Genomic DNA, 27,143 nt, shown 5'->3' on the forward strand with positions numbered 1-27,143 from the left:
ATAGGTCATATCGGTCTTAGATTTTTTTTTGTGTGCTGATCTTTTGCCTAAAATACTCATTCCCCACCTCTTCCAATCTCCTGTTAGTCCTTCCTATTCAAGGTAAACCCAGCTTCCTCAAAGAGCCATCAGTGCCCACTTTATAAAGCAACCAAGCTTCCTGCCATTAAGAACCCTATTGTTCTTGCATAGTTCCAGCAGCAACTCCAAACCCCTCAACTCTCCTGCATTTCAATGGATTCACAGTACTGTGTGTATGGTAGAACACAGTGAATAATGGTCGAATAAGGGAGTAAATATAACTATCAGTGCCTACAAGTCAGATCCACATGTGGTATACCAGGTAATGTGAACATCGTAGAGATGTGGGATCCAGAAATTTTGAACCAGTCATGGTATGACCCAAATCAATGAAACCTTTAAAGAAGGAGGGAGGGAGGAAGGAAGGAAGGAAGGAAGGAAGGAAGGAAGGAAGGAAGGAAGGAAGGAAGGAAGGAAGGAAGGAAGGAAGGAAGGAAGGAAGGAAGGAAGGAAGGAAAGGAAGGAAGGAAGGAAGGAAGGAAGGAAGGAAGGAAGGAAGGAAGGAAGGAAGGAAGGAAGGATGGAAGGAAGGATCCAGAAAGGAAGAAGCTTTCTGATCATTTAGTGGATTAATTTAAATACAAATCTTGTTCTTAACCTATTAACCACAGATTTTTTTTTCAAGGTTAATATTTTTTTATTATCAAACTGAATTACAGGGAGGTTACATTTTCATACATTAGGCATTGGATATATTTCTTGTACTGTTTGTTACCTTGTCCCTCGTTCCCCCTCCCCACTCCCCCTTTCCCTTCCCCCCCTCATGAGTTGTTCAGTTCATTTACACCAAACAGTTTTGCAAGTATTGCTTTTGTAGTTGTTTGTCTTTTTTTTACCCTGTGTCTCTCGAATTTGGTATTCCCTTTCAATTTCCTAGTTCTAACACCAGTATACACAGTTTCCAATATACTCAGATAAGATACAGAGATAGTATAGGTACAACCACAGGAGGGTGATACAAGAAGATCATCATTAATTGAAGCTACAGTTACACATGGCACGTTGAAAGTAGTTGTGATATAACAATTGTTTCCATAACATGGAGTTCATTTCACTTAGCATTATCTTATGTGTTCATAAGGGTATAGCTATTGGATTCTTGTGATCCTCTGCTATGACTTGCCTAAACCTGTGCTAATTATTCCCAGTAAGGGAGACCATAGAGTCCATGTTCCTTTTGGTCTAGCTCACTTCATAAGTTTTTCCAAGTCCTGCCATTTTCTTACAAATGGGGCAATGTCCTTCTTTCTGATAGAAGCATAAAATTCCATTGTGTATATAACCACAGATTTCTTTAAGGAACGTTGAATTAATTTTTATAACTTTTCATGCATTAGTCATAGGTTATCTAGTATTTATGGCATTTTTAGTAACTTGACTAAGAGGAAAATGAGGGCTGGGAATGTGGCTTAGCAGTAGAGTGCTTGACTAGCATTCATGAAACCCTGGGTTCAATTCCTCAGTACCACATAAACAGAAAAGGCCAGAAGTGGAGCTGTAGCTCAAGAGGTAGATTGCTAGCCTTGAGCAAAAAAGAACCCAGGGACAGAGCACAGGCCCTGAGTCCAAGCCCCAGCACTGGCAAAAAAAAAAAGGAATTTTACGTAGAATGAAATGCAACTGTAAGGAAATTGACTATTTTTAGAGAATTAAAACTTCTGATGGAGAATCAGAATCATCTCATAGTACTATGACAAAATATACATACAAGTCTCCTACTTTACTGAAATTGGAAATTGGGGAACCCTGCTCCTCTTAGCATGGAGGACATGTCCACTTCACTAGAGGGGGCTATTGCACTGTTTATCCATTTGATGTTCAAAATAATTTTTATATATGTCTGATGTGTCTTTTCTTAAACTTGGGACCAAATATCATGCAGAACAAAGGTCTATTCCCTTAAGTACCTTGCATAAGGACACATCCAATTTTTTTCTGGGAAAAAATGCTCATTTTCTACCTATAGAGACAGAATATCCAGCCCTTGCCAATTCCCCTCATATCCACAGAATTCAGAGGAACCATCCACAGCCCACAGTAGGCACATGCAATCAAAGATTCCTTTGGAAAGATTACTTTTATTGCATTGTAATTCCCAAATATTCACTGAGTCATGCCTTATAATCGTTCTAGGTAGAAAAAGGAAGCATTTGCTTTGTATTGTCATCTATAAAGATAGAACCTAGAATGAGCTGTGAACTCCTGCTCTATGTAAAACTGAGCACTCACTGAATGAGTATTAACTATTGTGAACCTGGGCATGTGTGTGTGTATACACACACACACACACACACACATACACACACACACACACACACATAGAGAGAGAGAGAACTTTTGAGGATATGATATTTTCAAAGTATCTCAAAAGGCTCTCTGTTTGGGGTGGCGGGGAGCATAACTGAACAGAATCCAGAAATTTTGGGGGAAAACTGATGTGACTTTCCAGGATCAGAGAGATGATCTGCCCACAAACACCTCTTAGGACTCCTTTGAAATCTTTTGTTTTGTTTTGTTTTCTGGTCCTGGGGCTTGAACCTCTGGGCCTGGGTGCTGTCCTCGAGTTCCTTTCGCTCAAGGCTAGCACTCTCCCACTTGAGCCACAGTACCACTCCAGCTTTTGGAGGGAGTGGAGATAAGAGTTTCATGTACTTCCTGTCTGGGTTGGTTTCGAGCCACAATCTTTAGACCTCAGCCTCCTGAGTAGCTAGGATTACAGATATGAGCCACCACTCCAGGACACCCTTGAAATTTTCTAATTCCAGATCTCTCTTTACATGTCATCTCATCCATTTCAAAAGCTATGTAATTGTTTATTGTTATGAACCATAGGTAATACTGAGAGGTTTTGTCTTTATTTTGCAACTTAAAATAGGTAAATTTTCCTAAACATATGGACAACAAAAGTTAGTTATAGCACAGATGGGAACAAAATTGAGAAGCCTCCAGATATCACCATTTTTCTTTCTGGAAGAATTGGAATATCAGCAGTGTACTTAGCAATGAAAGTACATATTCCACACATGGAAAAATGTGTGTTGACTTTTCATTTTATTTTAGTATGGATTGTTAATGATAAATATGCTAAATATGGAAAAAGAAGAACTGCCTGTGTGAGGGATAGATTGTGTGTCTATTCCCCTTTGTCTTTTCCCTAGAGAAGTTGGAGCTTCTTGGAACAGACTTTGATGTTGCCTTCTCTTTCCTCCCCAGGACTGCTCTATGTTGGCTTTAGTGCCTGCATGTTTGGTCTATACAGCTTTATGCCCATTGTCATAAAGAAAACCAGTGCCACTTCTGTCAATCTCTCTCTGCTCACAGCAGACCTGTACAGCCTGTTCTGTGGACTGTTTCTCTTCCACTACAAGGTAAGTTGAATCAGTATCACTTGGTGAGCAGTGAAGATCATTGGCAGGTATGCCCAGGGTTTAGCATGCCCTGATTTTGGCCACAGAAGCTTTAGTAACTGAAAACTAAATTCTTATAAATACCAAGTTACAAGTATATTGTGTGTGGGTTTGTGGTTTTTTTTTTTTTTTTTTTTTTTTTTTTTGCTATACACATATTTTGTTGCTATTGGAAAGATAAATTTCCTTAGAGTAGGGTCTGTTCCAACATAGCAAATGGTTTTGTTTCTTTAAAAATTAAACTTTTAGGGTAATTGTAGGTTTGCATGCATTCTTAGGTAATAATATAGACAAGTCTCGTTTATGCTTTATCTAATTGCTTTTATTGGCAATACTTTGCAAAACTGTGGCCCAGTGTTAGGCTATACTGATACAGCCAACATCTGAAACATTTGACCACCACAAGGATTATTGGGTAATATAGTCCTAGCATGTTTAGCTTTCGAATAAATTGCCACATGTGACATTACAAAGAAACACATAGTCACTGTGAAAATGTCATAAAATGTAGACAAATACTCCCACACATTGGCACCATTTTAAGGTATTTTTAAGGGCACATATATTTTATGGTTCATAACTGTTTTGTTAGTCATGAGCCTTGAATTTAGGGCCTGAGTGCTGTCTCTGAGCTCATTTTCTCAAAGCTAACACTGTATCACTTTAAGCAATAGCTCCACTTGTGGTTTTCTGGTGTTAATTGGAGATGAGAGTCTCATGGACTTTCCTGCCTGGACTGGCTTTGAACCACAATTCTCAGCTTCCAGAATAGCTAAGATTATAGGCATGAGATCCAGTGCCCAGTATTTATAGCTTTTAATAAAAAAATTAATTACATTGTGTGCAGTTTTGTGACATTTTACTTGAACCTAACATATATATATATATACATATATATATATATATATTTCCATGTTACTTAATATGTCTATATAATACTAATTCAACTTCATGCTTGCCTGTCTGGCAGTCACCTAGGAAGAATATCAAGCACAGTTATGTCTAGATAGTGTCCCAGGGAGTCTGATCCTGATTAATTGTGAGTGGGACCTTTGAACAGCTTTGCATATGACTGGTTGTGTATTGTAATATGGAGTCAAAGTTGAGAATCACTGATCACTAATGGTTGTATGCTATTCTCTGGAATGGTTATGCTCTGTTTAACCCAGGATTTCTCTACCATTGTACTACTATTACCACTTTGAAGCACATAAGGCCTGGTTATGTGACTGACTTCTGTGTTATAGGATACTTAGCATTAACTGTTTCTTCATGTTGCTATGTATTGTGAATCATTTACTTTAAATAGTCTCTAATTAGACTCTAGAGATGGCATCTGAATGTATATAGCATCTCTTTATTGTCATAGGGGTATTAGCTTTTAGTAAATGTTGGCTCTTATCCCTTGTTTCAGTATTGTTGTTGTTGTTTTACTTAAATAAATCCATGTAATTTGTTGTTTGTTTCTAATTTGAAACAAAAAAAAACTAAAAATAACTTGAGGATCCTATTTAAAATCAGGTTTAGAATCTGTTGTGTGTACTTAATATAGCAACCAATATTAGGACTCAAAAGAACGTTCTGTTCTCCTTTCCTGTCACTGCAGATGTATTTACACTGGCACTGCATGGCTTAGCTCTTGAATAAATGCCCCCTGTATTGTTTCATAATTGGTCTGTGAATAATAGTGATTTATATAAACAAAGAAATATGCTACATGCCCACTTTAAATCTCAAAGAGAAAACTTTAAAAAGTTCCCTTTGCCTTATATGACTTTTAAGAAATACACACGGGCAGTTTTTATCTTTTCAGTCAAATACTCACTGTTTGGAGAATCCAGAGGTTTTCCTTGGTTTCTTGTTTTCCTGTCCCTGACATGTGCGATGGGATCCACAGATGGAGGGCCAGTGCTGGAGGAAAGCAGGATCCAGGCATGCCCGCAAAGAAGCTAAATGGACAGCTCAGAACATGGCTTTTCAGATAACCTTTATCAAAGGCATCGTTATCATTATGAGACATTGATAGTCTAAGCAAAAACCTTGGTAAATTTTTGCAAAATTCAAAAATGGCTGTGGGGTATGTGTTATGAAAGAGCTAGTAGAAGAAGTTGGTTATACTTTAATGTAACTTCTTTGGAAAAAAAATATTGAAGTTCCTTTCCCACTTTTAACTGAATTATTTACTATGGAGTTCTAATAACTTTACATATTCTGGATATATCACCCTGAGTATGTGACTTACAAACATTTTCCCCCTTCTGTGGTTGCCCTGCTTCCTTGTTAATGTCCATTGAAGCACAAAAGATTTTAATTTTGATGAAGCTAAGTTTATCTATTTGTAGATAAACGTCTATAAACAGGTACCATATAAACTACCTCAATCCCACATTGGCTTTGAGCCTTCATGTCTCCTCCATTTGCTTTCTTTGACTTCTCCTCCCCAAGGCTGCCTTGGATTGTCAACTCTAAGAGAACAGAAGTCACAACCAAAGAAAAAGACAATTCAATTCATTTGAAGTATTCTTTAATCCATGAAAAGAGGGTTCACAAAGGCAACACGGAAGAATCACCTGTAGTCTCAAAACACTGATGCTGGCTTCCATACTCACTAATCCAGTGCATCAATGTTTTGTGGGTGATTTGCACGGTTAAATCCCAGTTTTAAATGACTACATGTGTCTGCAAGCCAGTGGTAGTAGGACCAACGGGTGAAGATAAAATGATAATATAAAGAAAAGTTTTCCGAGTTTTTCCATTTCCTTATGAATGGGCAGTGTCATTGGAAAAAAATCATACTAAATGAAGTGAGCCAGACCCAAAGAAACAGGGACTCTATGATTTCCCTCATTGGTAATAATTAGTATATGTCTAGGGTAGTCCTAGCAGAAAATCACAGTAGTTCAATAGCTATGTACTAATATGATCACATAAGATGATGCTAAGTGAAATGATCTCCAAAATATGGAAACACATAGTTTATAGTTATTGTTATTTTAACTTACTATGTGAAATTATTTCTTTTTTCTTTTGTTTATCTTCCCTATGGTTTATCCCCTGTTGTCACTGTATTTTATTTTGGTACCCTCTGTATGCTTGTCTGAATCAGGGAAGGAAAGGGGAACATCAAAATGGTGAGACAAAGGGTAAAAGGAGAACCAAATCAGCAGCAATACTTACATGACAATATACTGTAAACCAACTGTACAACTCATGAGGGTAACTGGGGAGGAGAGAAGGTGGGAGAAAAATGAAGGAGAAGGTGACAAGTTTGACACTATCTTACGTATGTAACTGTAACCTCTCTGTACATCACCTTGACAATAAAAATTTTTAATACTTCCTAAAAAAGAAAAGAAAGAAAGAAAAGAAATGTTGTTAACAAGTAAATGTGGGTAGAAATGTCTTGGGAATAAAGCAGGGCAGGTATATGAGGACACACATGCAGCAGGGCTGCAGGCATCCACACTGGGATCAAATCAGTGACCTCGGAGACCTAATTTGATTTCACCCCAGCCTGCAGCTATAGTTTATTCTTTCATTTAAGTATCATGTCTTTTTACCACCTACTGGTCTGGTTATAAATATCTTTAAGTTGAGAGGGAAGGGCTACTTTGTCTACAGATGTTGCTTACTCAGGCAGAACTAAATGACTAACAAGACTCCCCTGCCCAACATTGATTATTTGCTTTTCCTCACCTTAAGCCCCTGGGAAAAGTTCAATTTCTGCTCCCTCCCATCAATCCCCAGCAAGCAATCTCTCTTAGTGCTGACTGGATGGAAAGCCCCTCATCCTGGGAAGCAAGTATCCTCATTCTAAACTAGAACATCTGGATGGTAGGCTGTTCTTGCAGTCCCTAATTTTTATCCCTTTTGAAAATGTGGTGATATACTTCTGTTCTTTATTACCTGGCAACATTATTGAATCGAGAGCAGTACATCTATAGCAGTTCATGAAAAGAACAGGAAAGGAGCTTTACTGGGCCTCAAAGACTCCTAAAAGCAAACTTAGGAAAAGATTGACAAGGATGCTTTGCAACCCAGTAATTTCTTGGCTTCCCGAGGTCACAGCCCTGATCTGGTACAGACTGTGTGTTGGATGAACAGGACACTTTTAAATAAATATATATGTGTATATATATATATATATATATATATGTATTATTGTAGAGGGTGATATGCAGAGGGGTTACAGATTTAAAGCTCAGGTAATGAGTACATTTCTTTTCAAACCTTGGAAATGATATTAGTTTCTTCTTTTTGCTGTAAAAAAAAATGTACTTACCACAAATTTAAAGTTCTACTGTGCTGAAAGTCAGAAGTCTCACTGAACTAAAAGGTCTGTCTTTGAAAGGTCTAGGGAAGAATTCATTTCATTTTTCCCCTTCCACCTTCTAAAGGCTTCCTGCTTTTCTTGGCTTGTGGCTCCATCCTCTATTTTCAATGCCAATAGTATGGAAGACTCAAATCTGACTTTGTTATTCTTGCTTCTCTCTTGTAGACCCAGTGGTGACATGAAGCTCATGCAGATAACCAAGCATTAATCTCCCCATCTCAAAATCCTTCATGTAATGTCAGCTGCCAAGTCCCTCTTACCATGTAATGCAACCACAGGCTGAAGGGGTCTGAGGTGAACAGCTTGGAAGGGGTTAACCATCATTCTGCCTACTACAAGGGAACTATTAATAGTGCCCTGGCTTTCAGCTGGGTCAGCTGAAACATGATGGTGAATTACCTACTTATTTCAAAGGAGTTCTGGTTTCCTGCTAATGTGTGATTATGACAAAGTAAGCCCTAGGTTATATGGGAAGAATCTGCAGGGATGGAGAGGCTCCTTAGTGTCTAATGAATAGAATATGGGTTGAACAGTAGGGTGTGACAAGAAGAATATGAACTTCAGTCAGGGAAGCCAAGAGTTAAGGTGTGGTTTGTATTTGGCCTCACTATTCCCCAAACCAGTTAAATATTCACTCCAAACTTCAAAATGATTAGATTGACTTTGTGCAGGCTTTCACAGGATGAAATTAGATAATGATACTGTTTATCAAAAACCAGCAATGAAGCATTTCTTTGATTAATTCTGGCTCAGGATTAGTGATCCCTGTCTCATCTATTTGGGGCTATTCATTTTATTTTAAGATTTTTATAACTCAAGGTGGTACTTCACAATTTTGTATGAGTTCTTGCTAACTTGTTCCTTATTTGAAAGGCTAAATCTGCAGCCTGGCACATAAAAATTGTAGAAAGTACTATACCAGTTCTTTTCATCTCAGTTCTTTGATTCCCCTTTTTACTTACTGTAGAATTTTTTAGGGGATAAGTAGACATGCAAAACACTTAAGAGTTATTAAAAATAAAACGCCAATCAGTTTTTTCAAGATATGCCATCATGTACTAAACATTCTTCAAAAAATAGCAGTCAACATTGAAGTGCAGAATATTCCTATGTGAATGACATTTAGAATAGAAGAATGTTCTACTTCTTACATCTGCTATTACCCTTTGAAAACTTAATATTGCCACAGGATTGGGTAATAGTTAAAGTTGAAAGGAATTTCACAAGAATAAGATTTCACAAGATCTTTGTTGTTTTACTAAAGTAAACTTGAAAATGATAGAGAAAAATGAACCCTGTTCAACTCTTTCCTAGTCCTTTTCAAACACTCTACCCAGGCCATTAGCTTTTATGGTTCTCCGAGCTGAACAGCCTTAAGCTACAGGTGACCCTATTTGAAGAGCAATCTCAGAGGACAAAAAAGAGTTTCATAAAACTTCTATTCTTATGTCATGAAAATGTGTTTACTGTCCAAATTTTCACTCGCAAAAAAAAAAAGCAGATAGAGAACTTTTTAAAAAAATGTTTTCAAGACCAGTTGCAGTGGCTTAAGCCTATAATACCAGCTACTTGGGAAGAGGAGATAGGAGAATCACAGTTTGAGGTCAACCAATGGAACAAGTTAGAAAGACTCAAATTCAAAAAAACAGACCAAGCATAATGATACATGCCTATAATCCCAGCTAGGTGGGAGGCAGATAGAATGGTTGTTGTCTGATGCCAGCCCCAGGCAAAAGCATAAGACTGTCTCTGAAAAATAACTAAAACTAAAAGAACTGGTAGTGTGGGTAAGGTTGTAGAGCACAAAAAGGTCTTGAGTTCAAACCTCGGTACCACTCATATACACAGCAAAAACAAACCGAAACAATCCATTCAAATGAAACTACTTCAGCTCTTCTGAGTAATGGGATTAGTATTGACTTTTATAGAATTTCATCTGGGTGCTTTCTTTAGAAAACACTGCATGTTTTAGTTCATCCTTCTGCCTGACAGTTTTTATTTTTTAATAATTTCTGGAGTGAAAACAATCAGAAAAGTCTCACTATGGACCTCCTATACTAACACTCCAGATTATGACCTTTGAGGCTGGATAAGAGCTCCCTGGCCCACTGGACCCTCCCCATCTTCCTCTGAAATTACATCCCACGTCTGCCAGTTCCTCTTCTGTCTTGTTATTATTAGTGATTTGGCAGGAAAAGTTTAATAACTCTAGACAATGAGTCATTTGGATATTGGTTGACTACACATTAAATTTAATTTGCTGACCTTCATCCAGCAAATATTTATTTGTTCAATGTCTCCTAGGTACTGGCCACTGTTTTGGCAGTACCTTTCTTATGTATAAATAAAGATGACACTAAAAAATAAAATAAAATAAATCACCAGGCAGATGAATGCAAAAGATGAAATTCTAAGCTCCTGAACCTTGACCAGACCAGCCATTTCAAATATCTCTAACATCTGAGTGCCCATGCCAGAGAGCTTTCAGAGATGAGAAGCTTTCACTAAGAGTGGAATCTTTCATTAAGGCTTCGATCAGCTTCTTGAGCCAAGCCACCCTGTTGATCCTCGGAGCAGTGAGCAATTTCAGTAATGTAACTACACTTGAAAAGCCAAGGCAGGCAGCCCAAACCTGTGACCGCTGATAAGCATTAAAGTAATACCTCTCAGGATATTTATAAAAACACCCTAATAAGCAGCCTGCTATCTTTCCTTTTTGTAAGAATGAATCTTCAGTGTCTGTGATTTTTAAACTCAGAGTGCCAAAATGTAATTGTCAATGGGGATATTAAAATTAAAACTTAGTTTTTAATAACTGTCTATAATACTTTCAAAAGTGTGAGCAGTGAATTGCAAAGTGGCATCACTGAGGCTTCCCATGAAATACCAACATGGCAGAACAATGAATGCTTGAACTTGTTTTTTTTCCTACACAGCAACTCAGTTCAGACTGTTCTGAGGCCTTTGTCATGCTTGAGTTCTTGGTGTCACAGAAGGCCCTGTCTGTTTTTATGTAAGGATTTCAGTGGTCTGCATACAAGGCAGTGAGATGGCTTTAGTCTAATGGTTTATGGGATTCATTTTATGTAAAGGATATGAACAAGGCACCAATGAAAACCAGAAACTCTGAACTAATCTGTGAGAGGAGAGGAATATTAAAACCATATCTTACACTGAACAATAAGCTAGTTGGGAAACAAAGGAAACAGAGAGAGCATCCTAATAGCAGGCAGTGATAATCACATTCTTAAAGGCACTTTTCCAGAGAGAAGGAACCATTAGATACACAGGTGAATTTGATGATAAAGAAGACCCTTTCCAGATTACAGGCATGTTTATAGCTTGGTGATACCTTGCCATTCCCAAAGAAATTGATAGATCTTTCTGCCCATATTGGTTCATGGATGTCAAACATAGGGGCAACCTCCAGGTTTTGAGGAAAAATGTGCTTGTAAAATAGCAGAAGATCCAAAGTTCCCTTTTTAAATTGTAGGACACTAGATAAGCTAAAGTTATTTTTATATAGGTACAAAGGTGAATTTAAAAGAGGAAAAGAGTAGCAGAGTTATTGAATGTCTCACATTTTTATAGTATTTCAGGGATTGTAGGGGTCATACAATACTGTATAATTCAATAAAAATGGCTTTGTAAGATTTTGTTGGAATAGCCAACAATCCTAGGCCCAATGCCTATACTTGTTATGATATTTTGAATTTTTTAAGTGAATGTTGAGGGCTTTTTAGAACTTGTCAGCTGTTAATCAAGAATCAAACTGTTAATTTAGGGGGAAAAACAGCCATTAAAATAATAATGTGATTTCTTCTTTGACAGCTGCCACATGATAATATTCTTTACAGATAAATTACTCACCCATTTATATCATTTTTCTGTGTTTCCTGCTACCATCAGGTACATGAGAAGAAGGAAATATGAATTCCAATATGGTTGAAGGAAGCTCATCCTTCATTTTGTCAAGAAGTTGCCTCCCCCTTCCCGTGGTGATCATTTTTCTTGATGATTTCTCATTTCTGTGAATTGAGGAAGAACAGCTTCCAAGTTCAATAATCCATTAAGGTTGTTCCAATACATGTTGAAAGAGAGTTGAGTTCCTCCTCCATGCAAAAGAAATGTGGATTGCCCTTAGGAACGTAGGTGGATAAAACAGAAAAGGCAAAAATAATTACTGGCTGGGCATGATGGCTCATTCTAGTAATCCTAACTTCTCAGGAGTCTGAGATCTGAGGATCACAGTTAAAGGCTAGACCTGGGCAAGAAAGTCCACGAGACTCTTATTTCCAATTAACCACCAAAAAGCTGGAAGTGGAGCTTTGGCTAAAGTAGTAGAGTGCTATCCTGAGCAAAAAAGTTCAGGGACAGTTTCTAGGCCCTGAGTTCAAACCCCAGGACCAACAACAACACACACAAACACTCATACTACTTACTTTATAACACATTTAGCCAAGCAAGGAGAAAAATTGGACAATTTGAATTGGATCTCTGCTGGACTGGTGTTTTAAAAATGGAATGAGCTGGGGATATGGCCTAATGGCAAGAGTGCCTGCCTCATATACATGAGGCCCTGGGTTCGATTCCCCAGCACCACATATACAGAAAATGGCCAGAAGTGGCGCTGTGGCTCAAATGGCAGAGTGCTAGCCTTGAGCAAAAAGAAGCCAGGGACAGTGCTCAGGCCCTGAGTCCAAGGCCCAGGACTGGCCAAAAAAATAAATAAATAAATAAAAATGGAATGAGATGATACGAATGTATTTTGGAAGAGATTGACTGCAATTTTGATTTCTAAATAAGGTTTTCTACTTAATTTATTTGTTGTTCTTTCCTGAATGCCATTCTTTGCTTAAAACACTTCTTGGCCTACAAGGAGATGTATGGAATGGGACAACTCTATGGAGTGAATAACTGTAGGAACCTAACCTAGAACAACACATATATGATACTAGCACCACAGAGACGAATCCCTGCTAATGAAAGAGCTGATACATAAATTAGCGAAATAAAGAATCATATGCCCTATAACATTTGGACTTCCATAAATGAGATTTGGTTTTATTTCTCACTTATTCATTCCCAAATTTCATCTACCTTCCTTCAGATTCTCGTCCACTGCCATCACCATACTTGTAAGCAGCACTGCTCGCTCAGATCATTGCAGTAGTTTTTTGATTGTCTCCTTCTATTTCTTCCTTCCTATAATCAATGTTTCATCAACAGGCACATTAATTTTTTTAATCTTTTGCTGAATACCCTTTGATACCTCTTTTGCATTGCATTTTTAATAAAATGTGCTCACCCCACTGATCTCCCAACACAGTGGTTCTCTTCAATTCCTCATAAGCTGATGAGAAGTTAAATATTGTGGCTAGCAGCAGTGGTTCACACCTGCAATCCAACTACTCAGGAGACTGTGTTATGAGAATTATGGTTCAAAGCCAGCCCAGGCATGGAAGTTCATGAGACTTTTATCTCCAATTAATCACAAAAAGCTGGAAGTAGAGGTGTGGCTCAAGTGGTAGAATGCCAGCCTTGAGGAAAAAAGCTAAGGGATAGCGTCAGGCTGTGTGTAAGCTCTAGTACTGTCATCAACAAAAACAAGTTGTATAATGAAAATCCCATCCAAGCATGATGGATACATCCTTGACTATGAATCACTGTTAAGCCTTAAACATCAGCAACATTAGCTGTCTTGGCTCTTGAACTAGCTAGGCCCTGTCTTTCTCAGTATCTTTTCTCTTCTGTTAAATATAATTTCTATATTGAGGATTTAATCTTTTTTGAGATAGGGTCTCCCTACATTGTCCAGTCTAGCCTCGAACTCAAAATTCTCCTGCCTCAGCCTCCTAAGAGCTGGTTTTGCAGGATTAGGCTACCAAACCATGCTCTATTTTTGTTTAATTAAAATTAACGTTGGCCTGATGGCACACACCTTCCTTTCTGAGCTAATACAGGTTGAAGCAGAAGGGTGGCCAGTTTCAAGGCAGCCTAGTACCACATAGACAGGATCTGTTTTGACCCTGTCTCAAAAATTGAAAAGAATTCAATTAATAACATTGAAAATGTCAATTAATAACATTGAAAATGTCAATTCATACCATTGAAAATGTCAAAAGTTTGGCTAAGCCAGGCACAGTTGGCTCAAACCTGTCATCCTAGCTATTCAAAGGCTGAGATCTGAGGATTGAAGCCAGTCACGAGCCTTTGTTCTTTTTTTAATTTTTTTAATTTTTTATTTTTTTGATTGGCCATGGCCTGGGCACTGTCCCTGAGAGCTTCAGCTCAAGGTTAATGCTGTACCACTTGCGACACAGTGCCAATTCCGGTTTTCTGATGGATAATGGGAGATAAGAGTCTCAAAGACTTTCCTGCCTGGGCTGGCTTTGAACCATTCTCCTCAGATCTCAGCCTTCTGAGTAGTTAGGATGACAAGTGTGAGCCACTGACACCCAGGTGGGGCCTTTGTTCTTGATGTACTTCAGCCCAGATGCTCTTCTTCCAGAGCCTCCCATGGCCTTTCATGTCTCAGTGAAGACTTCCCTTGACTAGATAAGCAGCTTTTACTAAACTTTATTACATTAACCTATCATGTGTTACCTTGATAGCATTTCCAAAGAGTGTACCATGAGTTAGTTACTTAGTCTTTTGTTAGTCTGTTTCCTACAACAGAATGGAAACTAGAGCTATATTCACTTTATCACCACAGCCCCAGCGCATGGTGCATGGTACGGACTCAATAGTATTTACTAAATGAATGGGTGAGCAAATGGTACCCCAGGTCTCAATTCTGACTTTTACTCAAGTATTTTGTGACTAATTAGTGAATAGATTAATACAGATGTTGTGGCTTAAAGTAACAGAAACTGAGTCTTTCACAGAAGCCAGAAGTCTGAACTCAGTATTATACTGGCTAATGCCACGGTTGAGCATAATGAGTGGGAAGTGGCTGGGTGATATTTGTAACTCTTAGCTGAATGGCATATGTCTCCTGAGGATAGCATGCTCACCTTTGGAGCTTCAACTTTTGCTGATGGATCACCAGACTGAATAGAATGGCAGCACTTTCGTTTCTGTTTCCTGATTCCACTGTCATGGGACAGGTAGTTTGGGGATGTGTCAAGCTGTCATGTTATCATTTGTACAAACTAAGTAGCCTTCACTGGTTTTAACATTTGATCTCCAAAATGACTCCGGCCTCAGTGTGCAGCTTTATGTTTTGCTGAGGGAAATGGATGTGTTGTCCTGAAAGAGTCCAAGTGGAGTGAAGACCCACAGCTCCACTTGCCCCCTGCACACGCATAATCCCTCCTTATGGTCACTATGCAGTGGCAGTAAGAATAATGCACTGCGAGGGAACATAAATGAGACACTGAATATCCTTGGTTGTAACAGCCTATAGTGAAACACTCCCACAGAGTGAGCCCCTCTGATCTACTTTTAGCTTGGCTGTTATGGTCTGTCTTTTTCTGTACTATATAAACTAGAAATATGCATGAATGAGGGATTTTTACCAATCTGTCAAACCAACTGAAAATATCTGCTTGTCATATAAGAGAGAATGACAAAAATCCATTTTTAGTTCTCTATTGCTACACGCACATGTGAAAGCACCCACCAAGGAAGACATTTGCATATAAAAGAACCTTAGATAGGATTGGCTAGTCAGATTATAATGTCAAAATGAACTAGTTTTGCAAACCAAACAGAAGGCTCCAAAACTAAACTGGGGTTGTGCTCATGGCAGAGACTTGTCCTGGGTGACAGTGTCAGCTACATAGCAAGGCAGGAGACCCCACTGCTGCTTCTCTTCTTTTCAACAGCTCCATGATTAGAGAATAAACCATTTTCCAAGTATGTAGCCTTAGCAATGCCTTGAAAAACCATTTGGCATTCTAAGGCATTCAGTCCTTTATTTTCTTAGATTAGCATGAATTTGGGATGTGAATTCCCTGGGGAAAGAATGGACACTAGGGAGTTGGGAGGCAGTATTCTTAGTCTCTAAGAATAATTTATTTCAGTGCTTGCCAGTAGAGCATGTATTATGCCCACATTCAATATTTTCATGATATTACCTAGAAGAAAGAGAAAAAGAAAGAGAAAGAACGAAAGAACAAAAGGAAGGAAGGAAGGAAGGAAGGAGAAAGAGGGAGAGAAAGAGGGAGAGAGGGAAGGAGGAGAAAGGAAGGGAGAGAGAAAGGAAAGGAAGGAGAGAGGGAGAGGCAGGAAGGAAGGAAGGAAGGAAGGAAGGAAGGAAGGAAGGAAGGAAGGAAGGAAGGAAGGAAGGAAGGAAGGAAGGAAGGAAGGAAGGAAGGAAGGAAGGAAGGAAGGAAGGAAGGAAGGAAGGAAGGAAGGAAGGAAGGAAGGAAAGAAAGAAAGGGAGAGAAGGAGGGAGGGAGACAGAAAGACACAAGTAGGATAATAATTGGAGAGTTGGAAAGTATTTGAAAAAGCTTGACTCTTCTGCAAGTAATGTTTCCAATTCCTGTACCCCACAAGTCAAGCTTTTATATTTTTAATGCACTTAATAATAATATAAACGATCTTGTTAGTTTATAGTGCAGAGCTAAAGTTAGGCTGTCCAGCATGAAATTGTTTGTGTTTCTGTGGAGCCAGATCTGTCTGGTTTCCTTGGCTTGAATAGCAATTGGCACTGACCCAGAGGCAGTAGCTCAGACCCAGGCAAAACATTCCATCTCAGGATCCTAACCAGGCCTCAGTTTTCCCCATGCTTAGCACTGACCCACAGCCTCTCATGGCTCTGCACCCAGCAGTTGCACTTCAGGGCTCAAGATGTGATCCACAGCCCTCTGAGAAGCACAGGGCTTCCAAGAGATGGAGTGTCATTGTTGAATCATCATCACCATCCCACCCAAGGACACACACAGACTGGCTCCATCTCCTCCGAGACTTGTCAATGTATCCACCATTCAATCCATATAATATGAACCCAGGAGACCAAAAGCTACCCTTTCAGTTCTTCTTCACTACAGTAGTATTCATGCTTCAGTAATGTGCCACTCTTTTAATTGGCATTTTATTTTATTTAGCTGCTGATAGCCTTTACTTGAGTAGTCAAGATCTTCACACTAGTAATCTGCCTCCATTTTAAAGAGAGTTGGAGTTATTTATGTTTTATTTAAAAAAAAAAAAAGTCTGGAGCTGGGGATATAGCCTAGTGGCAAGAGTGCCTGCCTCGGATACACGAGGCCCTAGGTTCGATTCCCCAGCACCACATATGCAGAAAACGGCCAGAAGCGGCGCTGTGGCTCAAGTGGCAGAGTGCTAGCCTTGAGCGGGAAGAAGCCAGGGACAGTGCTCAGGCCCTGAGTCCAAGGCCCAGGACTGGCCAAAAAAAAAAAAAAAGTCTGTAAGGCACTACTAGATGTTTCATAACACGTAGCAGGCAAAACAGGTGATTCTTTGTTTTTCATTGCAAAGAATATTCAGGGCATTTTTCAAAGCTGAATTAAAAAGTCCACTTTTTTCCAAGCATAATTGTTTGTTATAATTACAAGGGAAATTTCTTTTTATGGAAGTTCTCCCCAGCAGCTCTTGAATCTAAAGTTTCCAGCCACTGCTGAATAACCTTGAAAATGACCTGTCACAGGCAAGTTTTCTGACACACTCACTGATTTCTGAAGCACCCTGTGAGCTTGTAGATTCCCAGGCTTTACCTTCACAGATGTTTTCTACCAGAGTTAAAAATATGAGGATTAAATTATATAAGTTTCTTCTTAGAGACTGAGTAATAACTAGACAGGAAATTTTTATCATGTCCACATTTCCATTAAGTATACAAAATACTATGTCTAAGAACTCATAGCAATATCTTTGATTTTATTTCTGTCCGGTCTCCTTATACAGTTCCAGGAAACATTTCAACTTGTTACCATCATCATGCTTCCATGATGATGCAGCAGGCTCAGATCAAATGGAGCCCCCAAAGGCAATGTGTCTTTTGAACTTCAACAATAACATCATCCTTGAGCTGTGATGTGGGATTGCCAGTATTTCCTTCCTGCACTCATCAGTAGAGAACCTGGGGCTGGGAAGTGTTACCCTTCCCTCATCTGTGGCACATGAAAAGCCAACAAAGGCAATGTTCAGTGAGGCTTCTTTAAAAAAAAAAGTGTGGGCTAGGTTCTAGCTCAGTGGCAGAGAGCCTGCTTAGCATGTGCTTGGCTCTGGGTTCCATTCCCAATGTCACATAAGAAAATGAGTATTTATTTTTGGAGTTCAAGATCAGAAGGCAGATCATTATTTCGCAACAGGGCATGCAGGTGTGTGTATGTGTCTGTCTGTCTGTCTGTCTCTGCATAGAGAAATAGAGAAGCAGAACACAAACTAAATTTAGACAAAACATATTATTTTGTACTTCCAATTTGGCAGTCATGTTACCTATTAGCTACTAAGAAGTTTACTTATATCCTTTTTCATTCTTGATGACTTGATTTTCTCTCTCTTCCCTACTGTATTATTCTGAGCTTTCTCGGCTCTCCAAGTGACATCTGGATTTCTCCCCCGCCTCCTTTTTTTTGGTCTCCTGGGGCTTGACCTCAGGGACTGGGCCCTGTCCCTGAGCTCTTTTGCTCAATGCTAGTGCTCTACCACTTTGTGCCATTTTGAGCTACAGAGTCACTTCTGGTTTTCTGGGTAGTTTATTGGAGATAAGAGTCTTAAGGACTTTCCCACCCAGGCTGGCTTTGAACCTGCAGTCCTTAGATCTCAGCCTCCTGAATAACTAGGATTGTAGGCATGAGCCACCAGCACCCAGCCTCCCTACCCCCTTTTTCCCATATGATTCAGGAAGCTTTATCATAAGACTCATTTCCCTGTAACCACCCCCACTTTCCCAAGAAACCTCACAAGCTACCCTTTTTTCAGTCCTTCTGTCTCTCTTGAGTATCATAGATTCTTTTTATTCCATAGAATTATTCTTGCTATAATAACCCATACATCTCTCTGAGAAAACTTACCAAGTCAACAGTTCGTCATGAATCTATATAAAAAGTTATTTAGTAAAAGTGATCCATCTGTATTATGCAGAATCATATACCCTAAAGATTCTATTTTAAGGTGCAATCCCCAGGAAAGAAATAAATCCAGTGTAACAAATGCCTAGTAGGTACATTCCATAACAAAGAGCTTAAATCAAGATCCTTCGCTCATTCGCTTGAACTACTCTGGGACTGCATACATCCTCCTTGGCTAATCTCTGCTGCTGGCATGCAAGAAGAAATCTGTCCTTGAAAAATTGTCCTCTTCATCATAGTGTAGTTATATATTTATAAATGTACTTTGAAATTACTTCCAAATTATATGATCTTTTCTACTTGTCTAGGTTTGTCTATAAAGTTGTGAGTTTATTAAAATTCAACTAAGATGTTTAATATTAGCCAAAAATAAAATGAAAATTTGTTCTTTCCTTAATGATGTATTGAATGTCACAGCAGCTACATAGCAATCATACTGATATGCTATCTACCAGTTAGGTTTAATCCAATGTTGGAAGTTAAAGAGTTTTTTTACTGGCTTCCAAAGACACCCTACTCTATAGCTTGCATCTTGGTCAACTTTTGTGTGCATGTACTGGTCCTCAGACTTGAACAGAAGGCCTGGCCACTGTCCCTGAGCTTCTTTTACTTAAGGATAGTACTCTAAAAGTTGAACCACAACACTACTTCTGGCTTTTTTTGTTGTTGTTGTTAGTTTTATTGGAGATAAGAGTCTCACAGACTTTCCTTCCCAGGCTGGCTTCTGATGCTTAGATCTCAATCTCGTGAGCTAGGATTTCAGATGAGTCACTAGCACCCAGCCTCAGTCAATTTTTTAAAGCAATATGTAAGATTTCTCATCATGTGAATACTTCCCAACCCCTTTTCACAGACTCCTAGAGACACGAAATGATAGCAGCAAGACAAACTGTGTCTTCCTAGTCACAGTGTTAATACAAAGTATAATTTTTCTGAGCTTTTTCAAGCCACAAAGCAAATAAAATGCAGGTTACTGCAAGTCTGCAGCACAGAACATACAGCGTATTCTGAAGGCTGTGGTTGGCTATGGGACAACTACAGACAGCTCGGGCAGAAATCTTGCTCTGGAGTGGATTTAACAAGCCTCTATCTGAAACTTACCTGATCTGACATGCAGAGAGCACTTTCAGTCCTCACTGAGTGTTCTGGAGAAGTCCCCCCTTTCTCTGCTTAGGAAAAGAAAAATCAGTATGTCTCTACAATTAACAAGTTAAGTGGTTCTGACTGCACACATCTTGTTGGATTGATTGGTTTTTAGAACAGGTGCCACACAAGGTAAATGCAGCCTCCAGAATTGGGTATTGTTCTATTAGATAACCCTGATTAAATTTATTTTTTCCATTAAGCTAAAAGGAGGAAATGAAACATTTTCTAACTTTTAAAAATAAATCAAACCTTTCTGTCATCATGTGTAACATTCGGTATCTTGATTAATTCTAATGCTCCTGATTGCTCCTTTTCAAAGAAAGTGAAAACTTTCTCTACCATTTATTAATAAAACATTTTGAGTGGCATCCAAGATGCTTCCATCATATCAAATCCCATGCTATGTTTTGATGAACTTTAGTGTAAATTCTGTATGAATTAAATAGACACAAATTGGAAATGCACTGTGCATTGTTATTCTGAACACATGTCCAAAGAAAACACTTTAGAATGGATTTATCATACCTATGGTTCCATATCCAAGCAAAGTATTGGTACTTTTAAATGTATAAAAGCAGTAATAACAATAAAACTGATAATAATAGAATGTTTACTACAAGATAAAATATAAGTGCCTTACAGTATAATTTATATATTCTCTGTATATTGCTTACCATCACCTGAATTAGAACTCAAAAGGAATAGAGCTAGAGTCAAAGTACACTTCAATAATTACAGTGTAGTGGCAAAATTGAATTATCACTAAGTAGTTGTTTAAAGGGGTTACAATTCTTTAAGGCAGGTTATGAGTAAAATGGTTTTTGACAATGTAACCCCTTTGTCATCCTCTCCCATTCTTCCCTACTCACAAGTTACATAGTTCATTTTTTACATAGTGTACACTGAATACATCCACATTTGCTCGTTCTTCCTCCTTTCTTTCCTGACTCTCCCTTTACCTACCCCCCCCCCAAAATCATGTTTCCATTTCCTAGCATTGTTTTTGATAAACTGTACATTCGTTCTTCAGAGGAGTTATGCCTTTGGATTCCTCTCTCAAGTATACCCTCCTTTAGTCAGTTCATTTGCCAGTAAATACACTGAGCCCTGTGTATGTTATAATGCCTAGTTGTAGTTTAAATCTAGATTCCACATATGAGAGAAGACACTTGTCATTTGTCTCTCTGAGCCTGGCTTCACTTAACATGATTTGTTCTAGGTCCATCCATTCCCTTGCAAATGATGTAATATTGTTCTTTCTAATAGATGAATAAAATTCCACTGTGTATATATAAGACATTTTCTTGATCCACTCATCTGTTGCAGGGCAACTGGGCTGTTTCTATATGTTGGCTCTTGCGCATATTCAGCAAGAGCAATGAACATTGATGTGCAAGTGTCCTTACTGTACCTTGAGTTGTAAATCTCTGGATAGATGTCCAAGAATGGTATGGCTGACCCCATTCTTCTTTTTTTTTTTTTTTCTTTTTTTTTTGCCAGTCCTGGAGCTTGAATTCAGGGCATTGTCCCTGGCTTCTTTTTGCTCAAGGCTAGTACTCTGCCACGTGAGCCACAGCGCCACTTCTGGCCTTTTCTATATATGTGGTGCTGAGGAATTGAACCCAGGGTTTCATGTATACATGGCAAGCACTCTTGCCACTAGGCCATATTCCCAGCCCCTGACCCCACTCTTAACTTCCTTCCCTCTCTGCAGCAAGACAGGTACTCTAACACCTAAAACCATGGAAGGTTTTACTCCTGAGACAGAAGACACCTGAATGGAGTCTCAAAAGAGAAAAGTCATGGTAATAGTAGAACCAACTGGTTTCGTGCACTAAAGGGGCCACTAAAAGATGATGCTCTGCGGTGTAGACTTTCAAGAAGCAAATATGAGGCTAAATATGTTTCGTGAGTCATAATTTCTAACACTGAGTTAACAGTCTCCTTTCCTTCCCATTTTATTTTACAAACTCACGTATCAAAGAACAAGGCACAATTATTTTCATTGGGAAAGGTGAATCGATTATTTCCAGCCAATTAAGTGAACATGTTACAAGCTGTGTAGAACACAAATCTGTCTGAGGAAGTATTATCATAGGGTTTGAATGTGAAAAGCAAAGGAATGGGGTTAGGAGAGAGGAGTACTCTAGAAAGAAAATCAGAAAACCACCCTTAGTGTTGGCCACCTTGCTGCTTCGGAAAGAAAATAGAGAGAAAAATACCATGTCAGGGACTTCTAGCCACAGGGAGACCTTTTCTATGTGTCATTTTTTAAGACTGCCTTTCCTGTTATCGAGCCACCAATTACAGCCATCTTCTTCCAGTTTTTTATTATAGCACTGCAACTTACTTTATAATATCTCTTGAGTTTCCTGTTCTTTCTTCCAGCATCTCATGAATTTTTGTCTTTTTACCAGTTGTTATTCCAGAGAATGAACATAAAATAGAATAGAAAAATAAAATCGATCCCTTATTTCCTACAAGATGTTAGGGTATAACCAAACCTGGAATAGTTGCTATTGGCTGAAAAGAGATTTGGGATACCATTAGTACATCATGTTGTTTCTATTTGTACTTCTGATTCTCCATTAAGACTATTAAGTGTTAGATGGTAAAGACTAGCTGTGTTTTTCATTTCTCTTTCTTGGGCACATAGTTCAGTGTTTGATACAGACAAGGCCTTGTGTGAAAATACTGAATGTAGTGAGTAACTGACAAACTGTATGAATGAATGAATGAATGAATGAATGAATGAGTGAGTGAGTGAAACAAGAAATAGTAGCATTCATCTTTTTCCCTTACACTCTCCTGATAACTACTCGCATAACTTTCTAGTATAGCTGCCCAAGAAGCCTAGAATGTTGTAACTTTTCAAAAATGTATGGAAATTCTTGGAATTGGTAATACACACACACACACTTTGCACTGTCAAGCAAGTAGTTTAGGACGCAGAATGCTCTAAGGAGAACCATGTTTGGTTTGCATTTTAATTCATGATGAAGGAATGGAATGTTATATTACTTCTTTCTGTCCAAGGATAATCTAATCTTGGAAAGATGGTTATCAGTGTTAATACCAGTTCCCCCTTGGAAAAACGAATATTGTCTATATTGGGGTTAAGGTAAAATGATCATGCCCTGGTGTAGTTGTCAGCAAGGGGTTCATTGTTTAAAGTTTCATTACTACCTTAAATGGAATATCTATATTTCCCCTGGGTTTAATGAGGCCACATTGTTGGGGATTTCTTTTTTAACTTGACTTATTTTAATTTGTGTTTAACTAGCCCTCACAACATATTAGGTACTCAGATAGGCAAGCTAGGGGCAATTAGCTAAGTGTTTCTCTTGTTAAGCACATAACAAGATAAGGAGAATCAATAACAAGGCAGTTAAGGAAGAGAAAATTCGTTTTTTATCAAGCATATTAGCCACCTGATCAAGCTGTGTGTTTCAAAGGCTAGCAGCTCTGCCTGTCTGTCTGAACCACGTTACTGCTCAGTCACTTTGCCATTGTGTTTTTTGTTTTAGTTTTCAGGACTTTATCTCCTGTCTTTCTTCACCATCCTCATTGGGCTGGTGCTCTACTCCTCCACCTCCACGTACATAGCCCAGGACCCCAGGGTGTACAAGCAGTTCCGCAATCCTTCAGGACCTGTTGTGGACTTACCAACCACAGCTCAGGTGGAGCCTTCAGTCACCTACACCAGCCTGGGCCAGGAGACCGAAGAGGAACCCCATGTACGTGTGGCCTAGTATGAATCTTGCCCTGCCCACTGAGGATAAATCAGAGGCCCTATGTTTGCCCATCATTTCTGTATTGTACATAGAGAAAGGTATTTACTAGGTGCAGTTTACACAGGTGGACTGCAAGGTAGCAGATGCTCTGAAAGTTCGAAAGAAGAACAAAGGAAAGCTCACTGGAGACGCAGGCTGTGATCCCCCTAAGGGAGAGAGGCCTAGCTGGTGATCACCAACCCCCACTCCCACATCAGTTACTGTGAACATTTTTGAATCAAGAGCAAGTATTTCTGTTGCTAGGTTTATATTATTATTGTTGCTGTTATTAAACTTTCAGGAGGAGGTTTTGTACTCCTGGTAGGAATTATTGCCAGATTCACACATCATCAGTATAAATTCCACTTTTTTATGCTAAGTCACTTTTTAAGAATTATACCTTATTATTATTATTTTGTGGCACAGACTATGCGAGTGATACATGCCACAGGAGCTCCACCCTTGAGAAGTGTCCTCATCCTAGGGACCTGGTGTCTATTGGTTTCCTTGGTTAGATGTTGGACTGCCTGCTCAATAAGTATTTTGTGCTGTGTCCTTTGTGGGGAGGGGCAACTGACCATATAATTCTCTATTCTAGGAATAGATATAAGACAAACATTTTAGCCTTTTTTATATTTTAATCTCTAATTACTCTAGGCCATTGCCTTTCTGTTGTGCCACGTGACTGCTAATCAAGTCCCTGTAATTACAGGATAAGGACTGTTCCATTTCTGTGGCTTATGGGAAACCTCAGAAATAACATTGTTTGCATTTAGGGTTATCTATGTTTTAAATTTTATGGCCCTCCCTGTAGCCTCTCCTCAAAGCATCCTCCCCTTCCTTGATTTTCTTACTGGTAATATATAAATTAATCCAGGCACTGTAAAAATCCTTCTCCTCTGTCATGCTAATTATATGATACCTTTTTTAAAAAATACATCAGCACAGAAGTTGTCTTTACTGTGAATTACCATTGTACCATTATGCCACCTTCTCAAGTCAAAGTGCCAATACTCTCATAATAGTTCAAATGGTTCTGGTCACTTTGTACTGGTAAAAAATGCCACCACTGGGAATCTGGTATTTGGGTTATCTTTGATAGCCACTCCATTGCAAAATATATTAACACAGCATTCATGATCTGATCCATATCTACCCCCCCCGCTTTATCATTAAAAAAACTCCACCAAAACACAGAAAATTAAGATCTCTATAATACAGAATAGATTCTGTGTCAGTCTATGAATTGCTTCTTAAGTTTGGATGACTTCAATAATGTTTACGAATTTCAGGGCAGTTGTGATTTGTATGCCTTAAACAAGCAAGTTGAAGCAAAACACAAGCAGGTTATAAAATAGGGGACAAATCACAGAGGAGAGCCTGAGCAAGGCCTAAAGATGACAGGCAAAGAAACCCCATGCTGTTTGCCAGCTCTGGTGGGCTTTATTGCTGGCCTTCTTCACAGAATGAGTGGTCCTGTCCTAAAAGAAGAAAAACTATCCTATCTGATAGGCAGATTTCCTGGTCAATTCAGCTTCCTTTAAAACATGTTTTGTTTTATGTGTGGAGGAAAAGTCAATGCTAAAATTACATGATATCAAAATAAACTTGCCAACATCTGCTCTCTGCTACTTTTTAAACCAATTAAATACCTTTCTCTGAATATTTTGTCCATTCAGACCTGAAGACCTTTAAAGACTGTAGTTTTGTTTTTGTGTTTACATTCCTTTGGTTTGCATAATTTGCTTGATTTATTACATTCCTAGTATTTATTTTAAGCCAAATGGGTTTTTTGTCTTTTTTTATTCATTTTTATGACACTACTTTGTAGTCATTTATGAGAAGCAAGTGGCTGAAACTATTTCTAAGTCTACCCAATGAGCTGGGAATTCTTTTTTGTTTTGTTTTTGTTTTTTTTTTTTGGCCAGTCCTGGGCCTTGGACTCAGGGCCTGAGCACTGTCCCTGGCTTCCTTTTTGCTCAAGGCTAGCACTCTGCCACTTGAGCCACAGCGCCACTTCTGGCCATTTTCTGTATATGTGATGCTGGGGAATCGAACCCAGGGCCTCATGTATACGAGGCAGGCACTCTTGCCACTAGGCCATATCCCCAGCCCAAGCTGGGAATTTTTTTATTAAAACTTCAAAAGAGTTTGCAATCTACTGATGGCTAAAGGCTGCCATCAGAATTCATTTTATAGGATATTTTAGTTGACACCATTGTATGGAAACCAAGTGTGAATGTCAAGATGAACTCACTGTAAACCTTCATCTCCCAGCATCCATGTAATCAGACCTTTATGTCACTGAGTTTTCTCACTGTGTTGATTAACGCCATTTTAAAAGGCTGGAAACCTTGATTATGGGGGTCAGGCAGTCCAGATTAACCCTTAAGGGGAGGCGGGAAGAAAGTAGAAAAGTACCAATTCTTTTGTGTGAAAACATTGGTCCTTTGGGAGTGGGGTGGAAAATGGAAATAGGGCGATGTTATAACTCTAATGTTTTCATTGCTGAGATTTTATAACCTCAGTAGACACCAGTAAGATTTACAACTTTTCAAGCCACCACTCTCTTCAATAATTGAGACCTTAACGATTTGTATGACATTTGATGAAGAGCAAAACACAGCTCTTCCTAAACCCTACTAGAGGTAAATGGTGGTTTTCATTTCCTCCATGAAGAGTTGCACTGGGGACAGAGCTTGCCTTGGTCATACCTTCCCACAGCTTCTAATCCTGAAACACACATCCAGGTAGACCAAGCAATGGAAAACTTTGCACCACTGTGTCCCATGAAAATGTTTAAATGTTTAGTTTAGATATTGCTAACTTGTGCTATTAACCTTTTGAAAAGCGTGTAGTATTGTTTGTTTTGGGGGGTTATTTTTTATTTGTAACAATTTAGTAGTCCCCAGCTAGCTATAGTACAGATTTTTACCCCATGGGTAGGATTCTATTGTTAAGCCACATAACAAAGCACACTAATCCTGCTACTACAAATGGAAAGTATGAACCAAAAAGGAAATATGTTGAGCAAACTGTCCATTTTTTTGATATTTGCATGCTCCTCTATGGACTGGCTGTGGCAATGTAATGCCTGTATAATGTTTTCAAATAAAAAAATGCTTTATGAAAACACTGGGTTCTTGGTCTTCTTGTGTTTGTGCTTGTCTGCACTATGACAACCATGGAAGCAGTTCTCTTAGGATGCTAGAAATAGCAACAAAAGCAAATAGTTGGGTACATGTCAAAATAAAAAACCAGAGAGAAAATACTTCCAAATTAGGAAGGCCACATCAGTCCTCATAACTATAGTTTTGAAAGGCCAAATTAAGCACATTTGTAATTAGCACGATTAATTATT

General features: G+C 38.7%; 1 protein-coding gene across 1 annotated transcript in view; it reads left to right on the forward strand.

The window, feature by feature from the left end:
- Positions 1 to 25,698, forward strand: part of Slc35f1 (solute carrier family 35 member F1) — a 420,595-nt gene extending 394,897 nt beyond the window's left edge. Inside the window, exons 7-8 of the mRNA XM_048353981.1 lie at positions 3,295 to 3,449; positions 23,537 to 25,698. Of these exons, the coding sequence (XP_048209938.1) occupies positions 3,295 to 3,449; positions 23,537 to 23,761 (380 nt within the window). The 3' untranslated portion in view covers positions 23,762 to 25,698. The remainder of the gene's footprint in view (positions 1 to 3,294; positions 3,450 to 23,536) is intronic.
- The last annotated feature ends 1,445 nt before the right edge of the window (positions 25,699 to 27,143 follow it).

Source organism: Perognathus longimembris, chromosome 9 (genome assembly GCF_023159225.1).
Source record: "Perognathus longimembris pacificus isolate PPM17 chromosome 9, ASM2315922v1, whole genome shotgun sequence".
In the NCBI taxonomy this organism is placed as follows: domain Eukaryota; kingdom Metazoa; phylum Chordata; class Mammalia; order Rodentia; family Heteromyidae; genus Perognathus; species Perognathus longimembris.